Below are 17,344 nucleotides of genomic sequence, written 5' to 3'. Positions count from 1 at the left end.
GTGGGGGTTACATAGGAAAGGGGTGGCATCATTTTATTGATGGTTTCTGACATTTACAAGACGGCAATTAAAATGCACACATCATTAAAGGAAAACTATACTCCCAGAATCAAAACGTAACCAACAGATATTTAATATTATGTTAAGTGACCTATTAAAGAATCTCGTCAAACTGGAATATATATATCATTAAATATTGCCCTTTTAGATCCTTTCCCTTGAGCCGCCATTTAGTGATGGGCTGGGTGCTCCCTCAGAGATCAGCTGACAGGAAATAATGCAGCTCTAACTGTAACAGGAAGTAGTGTGGGAGTAAAAGGCAGAACCTGTCCATTAATTGGCTGATGGGGCCTAGCATGTATGTGTGCCTTGGCTTGTTTGTGTGTACAGTGAATCCTATGATCCCAGGGGGTGGCCCTTAATTCTTAAAATGGCAATTTTCTATGTAGGAGTACCCTGTAGCACATATTGCTAAAAAAGTATATTTTAATGAAAATGGTTTATTTATATGAAGCAGGGTTTTGTTTATACAATATATTTTTATACAGACCTACATTATATGGGGGTATAGCTTTATTTTCTTCTAAAAGCTTTAGTGAACGCAGTTACAAAACATGGTTATTGTTTAACGTTTCCTTTACGATATTTAAACCTCCATGACTTTCAGTTCCCAATATCGAGGAAATTAGTAACTTAACAAAACACAGTTCCCAGCATGGCTATTTATATGATTTCTACACTGAGAATGAAGGTTCTGCATTCTAAAAATACTTCGCATTCTCTTGACTTGAAAGAGCAATCTAGTAACAACTTGTGTAACATGAAAGAACTCGTACCATTTGTGAGTTTTCTGCTGTAATTACAGCGTTTAAAGCCTATTTAAGATTTACTTGTAAAACAAAATGACACAATAAATTAAAGAGCTATATTTTGTCAAACTAACTATTTTGAAAGCTACAAATGTTGCACATTAAATCTGCCCATCATGCCCTCTAATGTATTTGTAAATAGTAATCATGTCCCTTTTCTCCACAGAAAAGAAGTCAAACTTTCTTTGATTGTTCCATTATCCCATTTACTAGTTTAGTTCCACATCTCTGCATTCTTTCCAGCTCAGTATCTTTCCTGTGGTCTCACCAAGGATTTATAAAGAGGCAAAATTGTTCTTTCATCCCTCAAGTCAATACCATTTTTTATACAAGAGACTATATTATTAGCAATAGCAGTCCCTGACTGACTGTCTCAGGTTACACAGTCTGTTATCCATAATAAACCCTAAAGCCATTTAAATTATGGAAGCTTCCAATACAATTATATTCAAAGAATAAATAGCAGTTGTGTACAACCTTGTATGTAATATGCTCATATTGCCAATGTGTTGCCCAGTTCAGCAACTTTAAACCAATTATTTTGTGGTGGAAACAGCTGTTACAAACTGGACCAGAAAGTAACATGTTGCAGTTTATTGGTGCATATTGTTTATTTAAACAAACAATAGCCTATTTTGAAGGTTTGACGTATGTGCACCTGGACCTCTTACTTGTGTGTTTGAGAGTGAGAGTCAGTATTAGTGTAGTTCCTTTGTATAGTGCAACAACTTATTCACATGAAAACATCCTGCATGAAACCAGTTGTTTTGCCCAATGTAGTTTTGCACATGTAAATAAAAGAAATGTCTGGTTTGTATCCGACTTCACTGAATCAATGTTCTGTACTGGATTCTACCACTGGATTTTAGCCATTCTGGGGAATGGGGAAACATAGGAAACCTAAATTTAGCACAGGTAGAAAAAATCAGCCTAAATATCTTATTCTATGAAGCTGTTGGCTAACTTTTTTTGAAAGCACAAATACTGCTCTTATAGATGTTTCCTTTGACACTGCGGATTGGGCCAGACTAGTAATAAACTTTCCACAGCTTCAACAACTCGCACAAATTTCCACTTTTTCATCAGTTACAGAGCAAAAGAATCAAAAGTGACGTGAAATTAAATATTCTTGCCTGGAACATGTTATCCCCTCTAAAGTTTCCCTCTTTATACATAGGGCTTCTTTTCTGTTTATTTTTCTTAAAGGAGAACTAACCTTTAAAGATGAATATAGCTAGAAATTCTGTATTTTATATACAAAACATATTACAACAGCCTAAAGGTTCAGCATTTCTATAACAGTAATGACCAAGGCTTTTAATGTTGTCACAAAAGCTCCCTATCTTGGATTCTGATAGAAGTGTCAGTGACACTGCACATGCTCAGTGCGTTCTGAGCAGCTGCTGAGAAACTAAACTTTGGGGTAAACGTAAATCATCAGCCAGAAAATGAGTTTTGCCTTTCATATAAGCTGATTATTAAATGCTGACACTCACTATGCTGCCATGTACCAATAATCTGAAGTAAATGCTAATCAGCCTTATAGTGTGACATTTATATTCTATACATACAGTATAATGTGAGCTCAGGTAAGTGCCAGCAGCACAGAGCATGTGCAGGGAATCAGCAGAAAAGACGATGGGGGGCTACTGGGGCATCTTTGGGGGCACAGATCTTCCCTGCTAAAGGGCTGTGGGTGCCTTGGGCTGGTACAGAACCCCAAAACATAATGTTGAACAGTTCTACCCTACTTCTTTAGTTACAATTTGTCCTCTTTTAAAATAGGTACTTATAACAGTTAATGTTTATAAACGTTTGTGCAAGGAAAACTCTCTGGCCTAGATAACATCAACACCCCTTAAGGCTATGAGCAGATACTGCACTTTAACTGTTAGGGAAGGATATCAGATTTAAACCAATCCATAAATCTGCACTTGACTTGCAAATGAAACCAAAATAGAATGTTTTGCTCCAGTAAATTCAGTAAACTTCCAGTAAATGACTGATTTACTCATGATTTAATATCTGCTACTGGAAAAGGAATTTAACATAGATGGCAAGCAAGCCACCCTGAAAAGATGATCTGGATGTTGGTGTAGTAAAAGATCTGTAGGGGAGATCCAGAAATCCCCAGTCTGTATCATTTGATATACTGTCAGTATGCAGGTCCCAGCTGCACAGAAATGTAAAAAGGTAGTACAGGTATCGGACCCCTTATCCGGAAACCCATTATCCAGAAAGCTCCGAATTACGGAAAGCCCGTCTCCCATAGACTCCATTATAAGCAAATAATTCAGAATTTTAAAACTGATTTCCTTTTTTTATGTAGAAATAAAACAGCACCTTGTAATTGATCCCAACTAAGATATAAATAATCCTTATTGGATGCAAAACAATCCTGTTGGGTTTAATTAATGTTTTATTGATTTTTTAGTAGACTTAAGGTATGGAGATCCAAATTACGGAAAGACCCCTTATCCGGAATACCCTTGGTCCCGAGCATTCTGGATAATGGGTCCTATACCTGTATTATGTTTGCACAGTGTGCTATGTACTACCCTGTCTGTTTAGTAAATGGCACTCTGGGTAGTTTAGGGCATGTGGCCACCAAGTTTCTGGTAACTGAAATATGCAACAGCAAAACAACCGCACTGCCATCGCCCTCATTGATAATCTGTAACCCTGCCTTGGCTGAAACAGGCCTTCCCAAGCTAGTGAACTGTAGAACATGGGTTCCGCTGGACTCTCTCCCCAAGATATGCCTTTGCTAAATAGAGGAAGGTGAGGGTGTGGTGGGACTACACTTCTTGTGCTGTCCTGTAGAAAGTAGAGGACGCCAGAAGTTCTTACAACAAAGACAGGCTTTATTGTCCAAGACAATCCGCAGGGTTATACTCACAATTGTTTGTAGAGGTAGTATTATGTCAGGTACAATCACATACAGAGCAGGATTCTGTGACATCCCTGTGGTGTAGGCTTGGTAGGTTTAAAATTCACCATTAGAGTTTCTAGTGAATGTGGCCCAGATCCCCTACAGCAGAAATGGATCAAGGACAAAAACGTGAATCCCTTTTCGGTATTGCAGTCTCTTCACTTAGGCAAGCAGAGCCAAGGGGAGAGCTACTTCCTGCTATCAAACCTTGTTGGAGCACAGGCTGCTCTTCCTACATTCCTTGAACGTACTATAACAGTTACTATCCTGACTTAGTTCACAGGATCCCTGTTCCTTGACTTTGCTAGGAGGTTTGTTTCTTTAGGGTAGAACTCTTTACTTGGGCCTTGGGACACCAGGCTCCCCAGACACATCCACGTGGTTCAACACATAGTGCCACCCCTTTCCAGGCACTATAATAGGAGGTCACATAGATATGTAAATTAAAGGAACGGGATACAGTGGCTTCTGCCTAGTGACTAAGGGAAAAAAATGTGTAAGGGATTTAAAGCTGTAGGGGCTATTAACCCTATGGGTCCCTACACCATATTTGTGTTTTATAACCATCACAGCACTAAACAGATGGGCATGCTTATGTATTGCATTACCATTTTACTGTTGCTCATGTTCAGCGTGGAACTAGAGTGTGACAGTATAGTGTATAAAGATGGACTGTAAAATGATTACATTTACTAAAAATTGCAGCTCTCCGGTAATCAAAGGGTTAATATATATCTATACACACAGTGCTACATTGTGAAGAGTGTAAAGCCATAAATGCCTTTTGGCCTCCAGCACTAAAGCCATAACAGTTTAAGTGGCAGAGAAGAGCACAAGTTCAGTTGCTGTTTATTTTAATATTCATTCTAAATTAAGAGGCAAAAAGACGAAGTTGAGCCGATATCTAACAGAAAGAAATTGCAATTTACCCCTCCTACCCCCTCCTACCCCCGCCTACAGTCCAACTAAACTGATCCCTGTCTGCCAGCATTTCCTTTTTGGCTCTTTCTCTTAGTCTGATCAAATGAAATGTGCTGCAGTTTTGCTGCCCAGTTGGTTCATATCCACCGCTTCTCTAAAAGCTAAAGAATTCTGGTTGACCTTTATTCCAGACCTTGTATAAATATTTTTTAGGCAGTGGGGGGAAAACGTTAGCTTAGCGCTAGTGAAAGGGCTGCTGTATTATCTGGAATGCTGTCCTCACTGTGTTTCTTGCACGGAGATCTCAAAACAAGAAGCTGGATAGGAAGGATATGAGCAAAAGTGTGAATTCTCGAGGCACTGAAGGTTCTCCATGTACCCACCTTCCTGGTTCTTGAGAGGCAGTTACAGGAACAGTAAAGGGCTCATCTATAAACTTGTTTCCTCTGAAAATATTTACTGATCCTGGGAAAAACTACTGTGCCACTCTTGTAAGTGTGGCACATTTATAAACAGTGGGCAGTAACCCATAGCAACCAATCAGTTTTTTTTGGGCTACAATGTGCAGTTGCATAAATAAGCCCCAGTAGTGGAATCTCATTCAGGACATTCTTCACTATCATTTCACTTTTTACACATCATGCTGTCGCTGCACAGACTTGGCAGTGTCCCTTTAATCAGAATTCAGGATGGGAACGCTAATGGTTTCATTCATAGATTATATTCCTAATTCCAATTTGTTTGCCTCTTCTCTTTCTGTATCTGCCCAACTAATAATTCCCAACACTTGAGTGCAGGCTGCCATGGCAAGCTCCGACTTGTAGTTCAAGATGGTTGAACTTGATGGACACAGGTCTTTTTTCAACCCTATGTAACTATGTAACTATGAACTTGGCTTGTTAGCAGTTTCTGCCCAAAAATCCACCCTGTACCTTTAATTGCTAAAGGATATATTGTGAGCGGGTCAGACCAGGAGGGCACTAGGAGGGCACTAGCTCTACTTTCTTCACTCCCATTTTATGAAAGAAACCAAGCAGTTAATGTTTAGACTTTCTATAGCCACCACTATAAAACCTACACACAGTCCCCTTGAAATAGCTACCGGTATATCTATGTATGGGACATTTGATTTTACTTTGTCACCACACCCCCATTTCAGAGAAAAGTATTTTACCATGAAGTTTAACTTAATCATTTAATGCACAGGAGCATTCAGAGACATGTATCATTGAGAGATTCCTGATAATAATAATTATTACAAGTTACATTAACTTGTTTAAAGGGATAATATACTTACTTAAAGGAACATACCAAGATGGTCATAGGCAGATGATGCTTAAGGGGCGGCTGGAATTACCCTGCATGGTGCCTATATAATACATTGCACTTTTTTGTAAGAAAATGTAAAACATCTCCCCGTCACCGGAGACTTACTGTGTAAATCCAGAGGCGGAGCTTGGGGGGAGGGATGCGGCTCACTGTATCGTGGGTGGAGTTGATGTCATGCTTGGGGGGGTGCAGTTAGGCCCAGAGCCTGGGGTGGCGCTACCTGCCTGGGAGTACAGTCGGCTACAGTGTATGTGGGATAGTGCAGTAATGTCTCCTGGGATAAGGTGCATTTCATTCACATGTGGCCTTTATTTCTTCCATGTGTGTCTTATATTTAATAACATCAAGAACATCAAGAAATGCACAAGTCTTTGAAGTTTCTATTTTATAATAATTGTTATAAAAAATACAGCTAATTGGTAGGTGCTGCTTAAAAGATCATCCAAGTCCAAACTGGGCACAAATTGAGTGGATAAAACGAGCTGTCGGGTAATGGTAACTAGTCCGTGTTGTCCCGGCTTCATCCCATGGTTAGTATTGTGCGTCTGGCCCTAACCTGCCCCAGGAACCTCTCCAGGCCGCTGCCCTTAGTGCAGTAGGAACAGAGTGTTTGCTATTGTTTCAGTAAATAGGGAGCTATGTAATTATTCACACTGGCAAGTGTTGCGGATAGTGTAGCGAATAGACCATGACATGATGTGATTGGGAAGCCTCTGTTTCGGGTAACGAATGTGCATTCAATTCAGCTGAGCCCCTTAAAACTCCTTCCTTTTGTCTGCTGTATCTGTTGTGTCCTAGAACTTCTTGATGAAGCAGGTAAAATGATATTAGTTATAAAAGGTTGATTTCTTCTCATTTTAACCATTGACCCCCAATATTCTTTCACTTTTTTGTTTGTGTTGTAAGTCAACGAGGATAAACTGACGCTGAGCACTTATTTAGGTCGTGCATCATGGAATCTGTGTGAGGGGAAAGACAAAGGCACCATCTTATCGCTAATAATCCAGCAGGCAGGGTTCTGTCTATTTTAAAGCACATGGGAACGTATGCAGGAACAAAAGCAGGCCTCTAGGCCCAGGCTAAGACATAACTGGTGGCAGTTAAATCACTGCTCTTGTGCCTTGGAACCTGGTGCTTTAGAGGGGATGTGGCTTTTCTTCTTTTAAATCACCCTCATTGGTGCCAATGTTACAAGTAAGAAGTGGGTGTGTCCCAATGGTCCTGCCCTAGTCCTGTCCTAATGGTCCTGCCCTAGTCCTGTCCTAATGGTCCTGCCCTAGTCCTGTCCTAATGGTCCTGCCCTAGTCCTGTCCTAATGGTCCTGCCCTAGTCCTGTCCTAATGGTCCTGCCCTAGTCCTGTCCTAATGGTCCTGCCCTAGTCCTGTCCTAATGGTCCTGCCCTAGTCCTGTCCTAATGGTCACAGCCAGTAAAATACCAAGGGAGGTCAAAGCTTAAATTTCAGTTGTACTGGCAATATATTGTTGCATCTAGGTCAGGATCTTCTGGGCTTCCCATCATTGTTCAGATTTTTTGGAACTGTCCTCCACCCCCCCGTCCCTTTATGTCATTGTCCTGCCCCAACGCTCCCATTACCTTCACATATCCCAATAGCTGCAGTCAAGGCTACTGGCTTCCCACTAGTGATGTGTAGCTGAAGCATTTTCATTATAGCAGTACAAAAGGAGCTTTTAAAGGCAGACTTCTTATATTTTTAGATAAGTGTAATACAATGGCAAATATTTGTTTTTAGGCCTTTCTGTCCCCTTTATTAATCAACATATTCATCCATCCACTGGTTTTTGCTCAGAGGCAAATTGTTACATATGACAAAGGAGGCTCTAGGGGTCCTACCAGGGTTTATGTCTATGTTCCTGAATTCTAGAACAAACCATTTTATAGGTAACTGCAGAGGAACTATGGGGCACTTGGGTGGATCAGAGCATTGTACCACTAATCTGCCCCAGGATTGGGGTCCCACACATCCCACTTATCCCAGCATTGTTCCCCATGTTGAGCCTGTACCCTGATAGTTTGCCCTCAGGCACTAAATGTCCTAGATTTCTTTTGAAATCTAGAATTGCAACTTGCTTTAAAAATTGGGAGTTCGTGGCCTATTGGAATGTTGTCAGCCTGTTTTGCAGACCAAACCCCCCCTCCCCCAAGTGTCTTGGAACCCTACCAAGGTCCCTACAGAGTCAAACTATATGGGGGCATCAGTATTAAAGGGTAGAAAATAGTCACTGGAGGGAAATGACAAAGCTCTGACACAGACTGAAAATAGAAAGAGCCCTCGGATAAACAATCTCCTAAAATAGAGGGCTGTAAAATGTTCCTCTGAGGAACTGCGCCAAACTCTCCCTTTACCCTTTTGATAGATAAGCCCCAAGGGCTCAGGTCATGTGATTGGGCCAAGGAGAGCTGCTGAGACTGCGTATGTTACACAGTGATGGGCCCACTAACTGGATACTCGTGGGCCCCATTCCATAGACTTTCCAGCGTATAAATAGAGGCTGCTATAAGTGGTTGGGCCCAATGCGCCTCAGTCTGTAATGCACACCCTGCTCACCCACGTCCTGCACAGGTATAATGGCAGGGACACTGGCAAAGCCGGTACATAGTTCTCCTCACCTTTAATGGTCTTTACCTCCCCCCATACACTGCCTTGTAGCAGTGAGATATTCATTTTGGTGATGATCTTTTTTTTCCCAAATTGTGAGCTCATCTTCTCTAATTAGAAAAACGAACTTCACTTAATGATGATGGAATGTGAGATGTAATATACTCCATTCCTCTCTATAAAACCTCTAACCTCAAATTAAGCAGCCAGACAATGTATTCCTCCGGAATCCTCTGAACCCAGAGAGACGCTGAACCTCAAAAATATTAGTTTCATAGAAATGATTGCGCTCCATTAAACCCTTCCAGCCAGAGAAAGATTACCAGTAATGAATGTATACAGGCATACATAATCATATAAATATATATAACCATCCCAGTGACACTATGTTCTCCCACGGCACATTTATTACAAGTTGGAAAGGAACAATCAGATAAAAAAAGAAGTACTGTAGGCAGATATACTTTACTAGGGCCTGATATTTGTAACCTGTTTAGGTGTCAGTACAATCACCCTGGGCATCAGAATACCACCCCTGTAATTGCCTGGTCTGTCCCATGACCCAGAGCAGTGACTCTGAGCAAACATACAGTAGGGCTTGTCTGTGCAATGCAACACCCCAGGCATCAAACTGGGTGAATGTGCCCTATCACTGAGGGCTTCCCAACAGCAGTGTGAATTAGGCCCTGTGTAGGCACTTGTATACAGCTTGTATATCGGAGGGGAGGTTACTTGGCACATACTTACTGCTGAGAGTAAATCAATTGTATTTGTCCATGAAACCAGCACAGGTAGGAGCACCAATTCCATCCAATCAGTGAGACCGCGCTTGGCCTATAGGTATCATTGCTGTGTCTGTGTGCGCTTTTTGTAGCCAGGGAAGCAAAATCCATGGCAGGGGTGCGAGTGATTCCTTCAAGCAGATGGGAGAGCCTCTCAGGCAGGAATAGATCTAGGAGCCAGTCATACAGCTCTTATAGGGGGCTGCTCAGCCAGGTCTTCTCTCTGCCCCTTGGGAGAGTGTAAGCCGGGAAAGCCAATTGTTATTTGCAGAATGCCCGGGACCTGGGGCTTTCCAGATAAGGGATCTTCCCTTAATTTGAATCCCCATACCTTAAGTCTACTAAAAAATAATTTAAACATTAAACCCAATAGGGTTGTTTTGCCTTCAATAAGGATACATTTTATCTTAGTTGGGATCAGTTACAAGGTACTGTTTTATTATTACAGAGAAAAAGGAAATCAATTTTTAAAAGATTAAAATGGAGCCTATGAGGGATGACCTTCCTGTAATTTCCTTTCTGGATAAGAGATCCCATACCTGTACAAAAGCTTTTTGTCCTTTAGTCTGTGCTTCATATAGTCCTATAGGAAAGTCAGCCTAGGTTTCATTCACATAAATGCTCTATGCAGCTGTGTCAGTTACGTGTTTGTGTCCCCAATAAACTAAATGTTTCTTCCAACCTTTTGTTTTAAGGAGAAGTATCCGCTTGCTGTCGGCCTCCCAGCTGGAGCTTCTGCTGAGTACATGACTCTAAGAAATCCCCAAAACCCAGGGTAAGAACACACATTACTGAATATTCACATTAATAGATAAATAAGTGTGTATCTGTGTGTAGTAAGGGAGAAAGCGCCCAATGACTTCAATGCGTTTCACACATTTTTCATTGAAGCAAAATGGGACAGATTCACCCATCACTACTTGTAACCAAACCGCCCCTGTGCTGTGTGTTTAGGTGTGAGCTGCTGATCCTGTGGAGGATTCACATTGACGATGAAGGCTCCGTCATCCCCATCTTGGATTTGTTACCCAAAATTCCAGAGCAAGGTAATCGCACAGTCATTATTATGATTATTTAAACCTCCATGGACATCACAATGGGCAATTCCATGTGAATACACATTAGGGACACACCTTGGTACATTCAGCAGACAATTTAGGATTTACTGGTTTATTTTCCTTGTCCCCTTGATGCAAATCCCCTGCAGGGAGAGAGTCGTCAGGCAGTTAAGCACCCACTTGCAGGAGCCCTGCCTTATGATTTATACAGGGTTCCAGCCACTTACTCAAGTGCTACCATACCTGACCCAGGTATATATTTCCAGCCCCGGCCACTCCATTGCTTACTAGCAGTGAGAACTGACTGTGCAGCAGCAGATGCTTGAGGTACTGAGTGTGGTTACATTTAAACCACGCGGGCGACTAATCTCCCTGAATTGGCATCCCACCGGCGAAAATGTAAGTCGCCGGTGGGATGGCACACACTGCGCAGGCGATTTCGACAAATTGCCGAAGTTACCTCGAGAGGCATTTTCGGCGATTTGCCGAAATCGCACCGCCACGTGTGCCATCCCACCGGCGACTTAAATTTTCGCTGGTGGGATGGCAACTGATGGCAACTCGGGGAGATTAGTCGCCCGAGACACGGGATATTTGTTGCGGGCAACTAATCTTCCCGTGTGCCAGAGCCCTAAAACGCACTTACCGTCACTGCCCAGACGCACATTTGCCCACTGCTAGTAAATAGGTTAATGTTTATCTGTTTTATGGCCTTTTGTAAAGAAAACTGCAAGAAAAAGGCTGATAGCTATAAGCAGCAGAAGCTAGAGAGCTGTCTATTGCTAATCCCTTATCTTGTGGTTAAACATAGAGCCTGCTGTGGGAAATGCCTCGGCCAAAACAAACATGGCAGCTCCAACTCAAGCTAAATGCAAATATAAACGGAATGAATGTTTAGCGCACCAAAAGCATTTCTCATCATGTTTAGGAAGTGACTGTAGGAGGTTAAGGGGATTTCATGTAAATCTTATCATATATTTATAGACATATTGAAACAAACATTCCTGACTGTTTATTACTGTGGGGCTATTTCCTTTACTGGAACTTTATGAGCTAAAGGGGGTACTGGCCAAAGGCTGAACCTCAAAGTGGGGGCTTGTCCAGCAAGTGTGACTGGCCCTGTTCTCTGGGCCGTATGTAACACTTTGGAATCTCTTGTGCAGCTGTGGCCCTCGATAAGAGCGGAGTGGTGGAAGGGGCTGCCTCGGGCTTCAGAAACCTCCTGCGGGTCTTTGGCATTCATGGCTCTATTGAACGGCTCATTCAGTCCTTCTGCTGCTTGTCCGACACAGATGCCAGTGTATAATGTGGCTACCAGGCTGTGAGATGGAGCAGCAGGGGGGTTCCCCACAGAATAAATGCAACAGGAATTGGAATGTTGTCTGAATGTCATTTTATTGAATAAAAATCTTGTTGTTTTCCCATTTATAAACAATATCCTCAGCTCATGCGCTATGTACAATATGTATGGCACATTATATATAATTTATTATGCATTGGAAAATAAATACAAGCATTAAATACAAAATTCTGCAAGACAGGACGTGTCCTACTCCATTTCTGATCATTAAAGAAGGAGGGGTGCCACACAGTAGCCCTTTGCTCACAAGAACACCCCCTAACCCAATGGTTTTTTTTAGTCCATCCTGTCAGTCATGTTTCAGCTGAAGGAAACTACCAGGAGCAGACAGACTGAAGGCACAGCCCTGGAACGCTCAGTGGGAGAGGCCCAGTATGGGGCAAAGAGGCAAAAATTCAATTACAATAAAACTTCTGATTTTGTATTCACATGAAATTCCCCCTCCCACCTTGTGTTACTGAGTCAGACATCAACAGCAACCTGATGCCATTCTGCAAAATGAGCAAATCGCCCAATTCCTGTGTGACTGGCACCATGGGAGAAGCACAAGTCAGGGAAAGACTTCCAGCATTTACTGGATCCACTACTTCCCTGGGACTAGAAGTAAATAGTGGCCGAGGCCAAGTAAATAGTGGCCGAGGCCAATCACAAAATAAGATTATGAGAGTCATCACAACAGAAGCCTTATACTTTGTGTGTGCAACAGAGATCTAAACATTTCTCTCTGATAACTCAGGGATAATATATTACATTAAGATCCATATAAGGGCTATGGCACATGCAGTGGATTCTGTTGTATTTCAGCTGGCAGAGAATCCACCCCATGCCCCTTCCAGGATGGTTCTACCCTTGCATAGTGTTAGCAGCCCCAATATGGCTGCCAGTTACACATACAGTAAGGGAAATACACAGCATTGAGCAGCAGTGGCTTTACTTTTGCAACGAATAAGATGACTCCTTTGTATAAGGCTCTGGTATGACAGCTTCTTCACCTTTTATAACAATATTCTGAGGGGTTGGGGTCTTCAAATTCATCCTCTCCATCCTCATTCATTTATATAGCGCCAGCAAATTAGACAGCACTTTACAATAATTTATAACTAGCAGCGGTTACAGCATAAAAACAGTGTGGCCTGCGGCTCAGCTGAACGAATCACAACAGTATTTATCAAAGCAATTCCCACTTCTCCAGAAAGTGACCTGACCTATGGCAGCAGTACATACTGGCATGCAGACTGGCCTGTGCCAGAGCACCACATTGCCAGAAGTAAAAACAGTACTCGCCAACGCCCAACTGCAAGAATCAGACTGATAGCAGTACATACTGGCACGCAGACCGGCCTGTGCCAATAGGCTGAGCACCACATTGCCAGGAATAAGAGCAGCACTTGGCAATGCCCAACTGCAAGAATCGACTGATAGCAGTAACACTGCACCCCTCAGAGCCAATCAGATAGCAGTTCCTTGGTGACCGCGGAGTCACTAAAGCCCCCATTTTGAGTTTCCTCATAATAAATTTGTGCTGTTGGGAAAGTATGTGCTAGTCCAGCTCATTAGCTCTGTGGGCTGTAATTACTCAACCAAAAATATTTGCATACAGGGGTTTTTCTGCCATTTAAGCCAAACCAACACTCATATCACATTCATATGTATACAGTTTGTCTCATAATAATATATATTTATAGCTAGGAATCCCACAGATGGGAACATTTCCTGCGTCAGGATTCCTATTTAGCATACATGGCCCTGAATTTATAAAACCAAGCAAAACTTAACAATAAATTACGATCTAAGGACACAAAAAAAATGTTTCAGGCAATTCCAGAAGGAAAACGTTGCTAAGTTATTAGCAGCATGGGAGCCGGGGAATAACGGCTTCTCATAGTAATGGAAACGTGCCTTTCAGTACTGGGGGGCAGTCAGTCGCCAGTAGGTGCAACAGTATATTCCAGATAGGGTGCCAGAGACTTGGCAGATAAAGGGAAAGTATTTCTAACAATACTGTGTCTGGCCTACAGTAAAATGTTCAACTGTAACAATGTGTGAGGGTCTGCACCCTTGTCTATTGGGGGAGTTATAAACCATAGAAAACCTACTGTTACAGAGAGGCCCATGCTGCAGGCACATACGCTGAATGATTTCATGCACCATTCCACCATCACAATTCATTTGTAGTCTTTCTCCTAAAAATCAGAATTCGTCATGTATGGGACAATGGGCAGTGAGGTCACATGACCAGTGCTCCAAAAATAATGTATAAAAATAGGGTAAGATACACACCCAATGACATGCACTTTAATAACATCAGTTAAAACTTGTTTGCAAATGGATCCCACATATATCTGAAGCAGACTGTCCCTCCCTGCTGTTTAGCACAATAAGGGTTAGAAACAATACCAGCCATTGGCACCTCAGCGCAAATTCCAAAGCCCAAACATGGCCAACCTAGTCCATCTGCCACACCCACACGATCACAGGACAGATCTACAACATATATCATGCAAATGGGTTTTGTGCTCCTGGCCGGGGGGGGGGGGGGGGGGGGTGTGTAAAGGCCTTGATGGGCCTCCCTACTAGGTCCGGTTAGCTCATACAAGGCCTACAACTGTAATTATTTACTTATGGGAACTGTAGCTACAGGGAAAAGAAACGGACAAATTAGAATGCCTGCTAACACAAATGGCTGAAATCCAGTGGCCACCTGTTGCTTTTATGGGAACGGGACAGGATCTGTACAATTATACGAGATTAAAATCAATTGCCTCCTCTTGTTACACCCTTCACACTATTGACATTTCCAGAATAACCAATTTACTTAGTAAATGGAAGGCTTATTAGAGACTTGTAACTACAGTCATATGGCTCCGGTGTCATACTCCTCATTACCAGGGTCTCTGGCCCAGGTTTAGCTGCAACAACCACTGTGCCACTATGTGGTGTGATCTGTCTGTGCTGGGGGTCCACTATCCACGTCTTTTACATAGGAGTGATGGGTGATACCCCTGCATTGAACACAAACCATTTGGGTTTTTGCTACGCTACCTCCATTAATGTAGATACGGTCTTAAAAGCTCTTGTGATAACATGGGTGTGGTTTAAAAAAGAAAGTGGTCAAAACTGGCTCCTGTGATCGTTTCTCCAGCACTTAGGCCAGAAAAACTCTGGCCCTCAGTACCATAGAAGTTGGACAGCACTGCTTTAGAATATATTCAAGTATTTGGACTGTTAATGAAAGGTAGCTGGGGATGACATGCACAGAATTAGTGCCATTAGAGCCAGAGGTTCGAGTGAGGGACCCGACTGGCTTTGGTGTAATGCATGAAACGCTGTAAAGCAGTTTTGTTGCAATATTAAGGATGCATCTAAACCAGTTACCCGGGAAGCTGCAGAGAAGCAAAACAATGCAAGTAGAGAGATTATTTCTGAGTCTGAGAACTAACACTGCACGGGCCACTGTAGGGCTCCGATCTGTAGCGCTGGAGGCACTCAATAGGAGAGCAGCAGCATGAATGCACAGGGACAGATGTTTGCCTTAATTCTGTATAAAAAAAAGTTTCATTTAGTTAGCAGTCATCTTGTATCAAACAGGCAGGACATTTAAATTAAATTAATTGGTGGGCTCTGCCCTTCAATGCATAGAACCCTTTTGTACTCTATGAAAGTGCCCAAGTAGGGCAGCTGTAGGCCGTCACTTAAGTCCACAATACAAGCTCATTGCAGACAGCAGCAGCAATGCCAGATATTGGCCCCTTTGCAAGTGCAAGACATGTATTTATGGCCAAAAGCCAATCACGCTGCAAGTATCTGGGTGAAGACGCCTGATGAAATGACTTCAGCCGCAAAGGGGTTAGCATATTCACAGTTCCAAATTGGGAGGGATAAAACAAAGTCAATATTATACTTTCTGTAGCAGAAGGGTGCAGTCCTCACTTTTCTTATACAGGTTTATAGAATCCTCTTGGGCCTTTATACTCTTCAAGTAATGATTCACAATCTTACTGTCCCTTTTGTATTGGTGCGGAATGTTTTCGTACGGCTTGAGGTCCAAATCCAGGATGGACACAGAATGAATAAAACTGGATTTGGAGCTCCTAATCACAGAGCGGGGATCCAAGCTGAAAGAAGGAGAGACATAACTCAGTACATTCCTGCAAAGTCCCCCCCAACGCTGAGCAAGTGCATCAGAAGAAAGGGTTCCGTTACACCTTGCCCTCCTGCATGTATACCAGTCTAGCGATGGGGAAACAGTAGTGAAGTGCATACTGCAACCCGATCATTGCCATCACACTCAGCCATTGAATTCTGTAGGCCACAGTGACTACTGACCTCTTGGTGGCTTCACTCACAAGCCCACTCCATACAAGGAAGCAGAGTGAGTTCCTTTGCACTAATTGTCTGACCAATGACTCAAACAGGCTGCAAATTTTAGCCAATATTTATGTCATTAAATAAGCCTATATACTAGCCAATCCTGTATGGTATCCCCCATCTGAGCAGAGAGAGACCATATGGCATTGGCACCTTCCTATTGTTACAGTTGTGTCGGCCAGAAAAAATGATCTGCCGATGCACCATGGTACGCAGCCACATATGTAAGTAATTAGGAGCCAAAACACTGCGTGGCTGCCTGAGCAGAGCTTGGTATCTCCGAGGCCAAATAATACTGACATGTCATTAAGAACTGGCTCAATAGAGTGTAAAGCGACGGAACCTACCATTCTTCCTGTACAGTGGGGGAAAGGGCGATCATGATGGAGCAATCTTTAGCCGTCATTGCCACTCTGTACTGCTGGATCTGCAATGGTAGAATGGAGGGGGAAGTTCAGCGAGACAATGATACGAGACCAGCGCATGAATTTCATTAGCAAGTTAAAAAGACTTTTAATCATGGCTTTTCAATGTGGGTCACTAACCCCAGCAGCTAAAAACTATTGCTTCCAGTTCCTCAAACCACTGCCAGTTGCTAGGATTATTTGGACCCCAGCAACCATAGAGCTGCTAAAATTGCAAACTGGATAGTTGCTGACAGGTCGGACTGGGAGGTGCAGGGTGAAGAGTATGTAAAACACTAGGCCTAAGAGCAGCTAATAACAAGTGTACAGGATAAACAGTACATTAAGCAAAGATCCATAATACGAGTCAGGAGGGAAGGCACTAACATTTACTGCAACTGACTGCCTGGTTACTATGGCAATTCAATGCAATGCATTTTTTATTAGAATGGGACAGTTAACAGTATGGTAAATGCTACTTTTCTTAATTACATCCATATTACTACACTGTATTTAGTCTTTTATTCAGCAGTGTTACACAGAGCAATGGAAACTAGCGGGCTGCACCCATTAAAGAAGCTTACACTCTACAGGTCAATAATCCCCAACCAGTGGCTCAGGATCCACCCCCTTTGCTCCCAGTGGCCTCAAATTAGGTGCCATTTTTAAAATTCAAGCTCACAGACACATTTTGGAAGCCCA

At 42.5% G+C, this 17,344-nt stretch overlaps 2 protein-coding genes across 2 annotated transcripts in view; one reads left to right on the top strand and one right to left on the bottom strand.

Annotated features, from left to right (window-relative positions):
- The window catches only part of cenpp (centromere protein P), a 139,662-nt gene extending 127,614 nt beyond the window's left edge, over positions 1–12,048 (top strand). Inside the window, exons 7-9 of the mRNA XM_031901101.1 lie at positions 10,148–10,227; positions 10,407–10,498; positions 11,674–12,048. Of these exons, the coding sequence (XP_031756961.1) occupies positions 10,148–10,227; positions 10,407–10,498; positions 11,674–11,816 (315 nt within the window). The 3' untranslated portion in view covers positions 11,817–12,048. The remainder of the gene's footprint in view (positions 1–10,147; positions 10,228–10,406; positions 10,499–11,673) is intronic.
- The window catches only part of ippk (inositol-pentakisphosphate 2-kinase), a 31,171-nt gene continuing 25,713 nt past the window's right edge, over positions 11,887–17,344 (bottom strand). The window contains 2 exon segments of the mRNA NM_001079280.1: positions 11,887–15,985; positions 16,586–16,665. Of these exon segments, the coding sequence (NP_001072748.1) occupies positions 15,766–15,985; positions 16,586–16,665 (300 nt within the window). The 3' untranslated portion in view covers positions 11,887–15,765.

The sequence above is a fragment of the Xenopus tropicalis genome, chromosome 4 (genome assembly GCF_000004195.4).
Source record: "Xenopus tropicalis strain Nigerian chromosome 4, UCB_Xtro_10.0, whole genome shotgun sequence".
NCBI lineage: Eukaryota > Metazoa > Chordata > Amphibia > Anura > Pipidae > Xenopus > Xenopus tropicalis.
The sequence above is the reverse complement of the archived record's forward strand: the minus strand, read 5'-3'. Positions and strand labels throughout refer to the sequence as shown.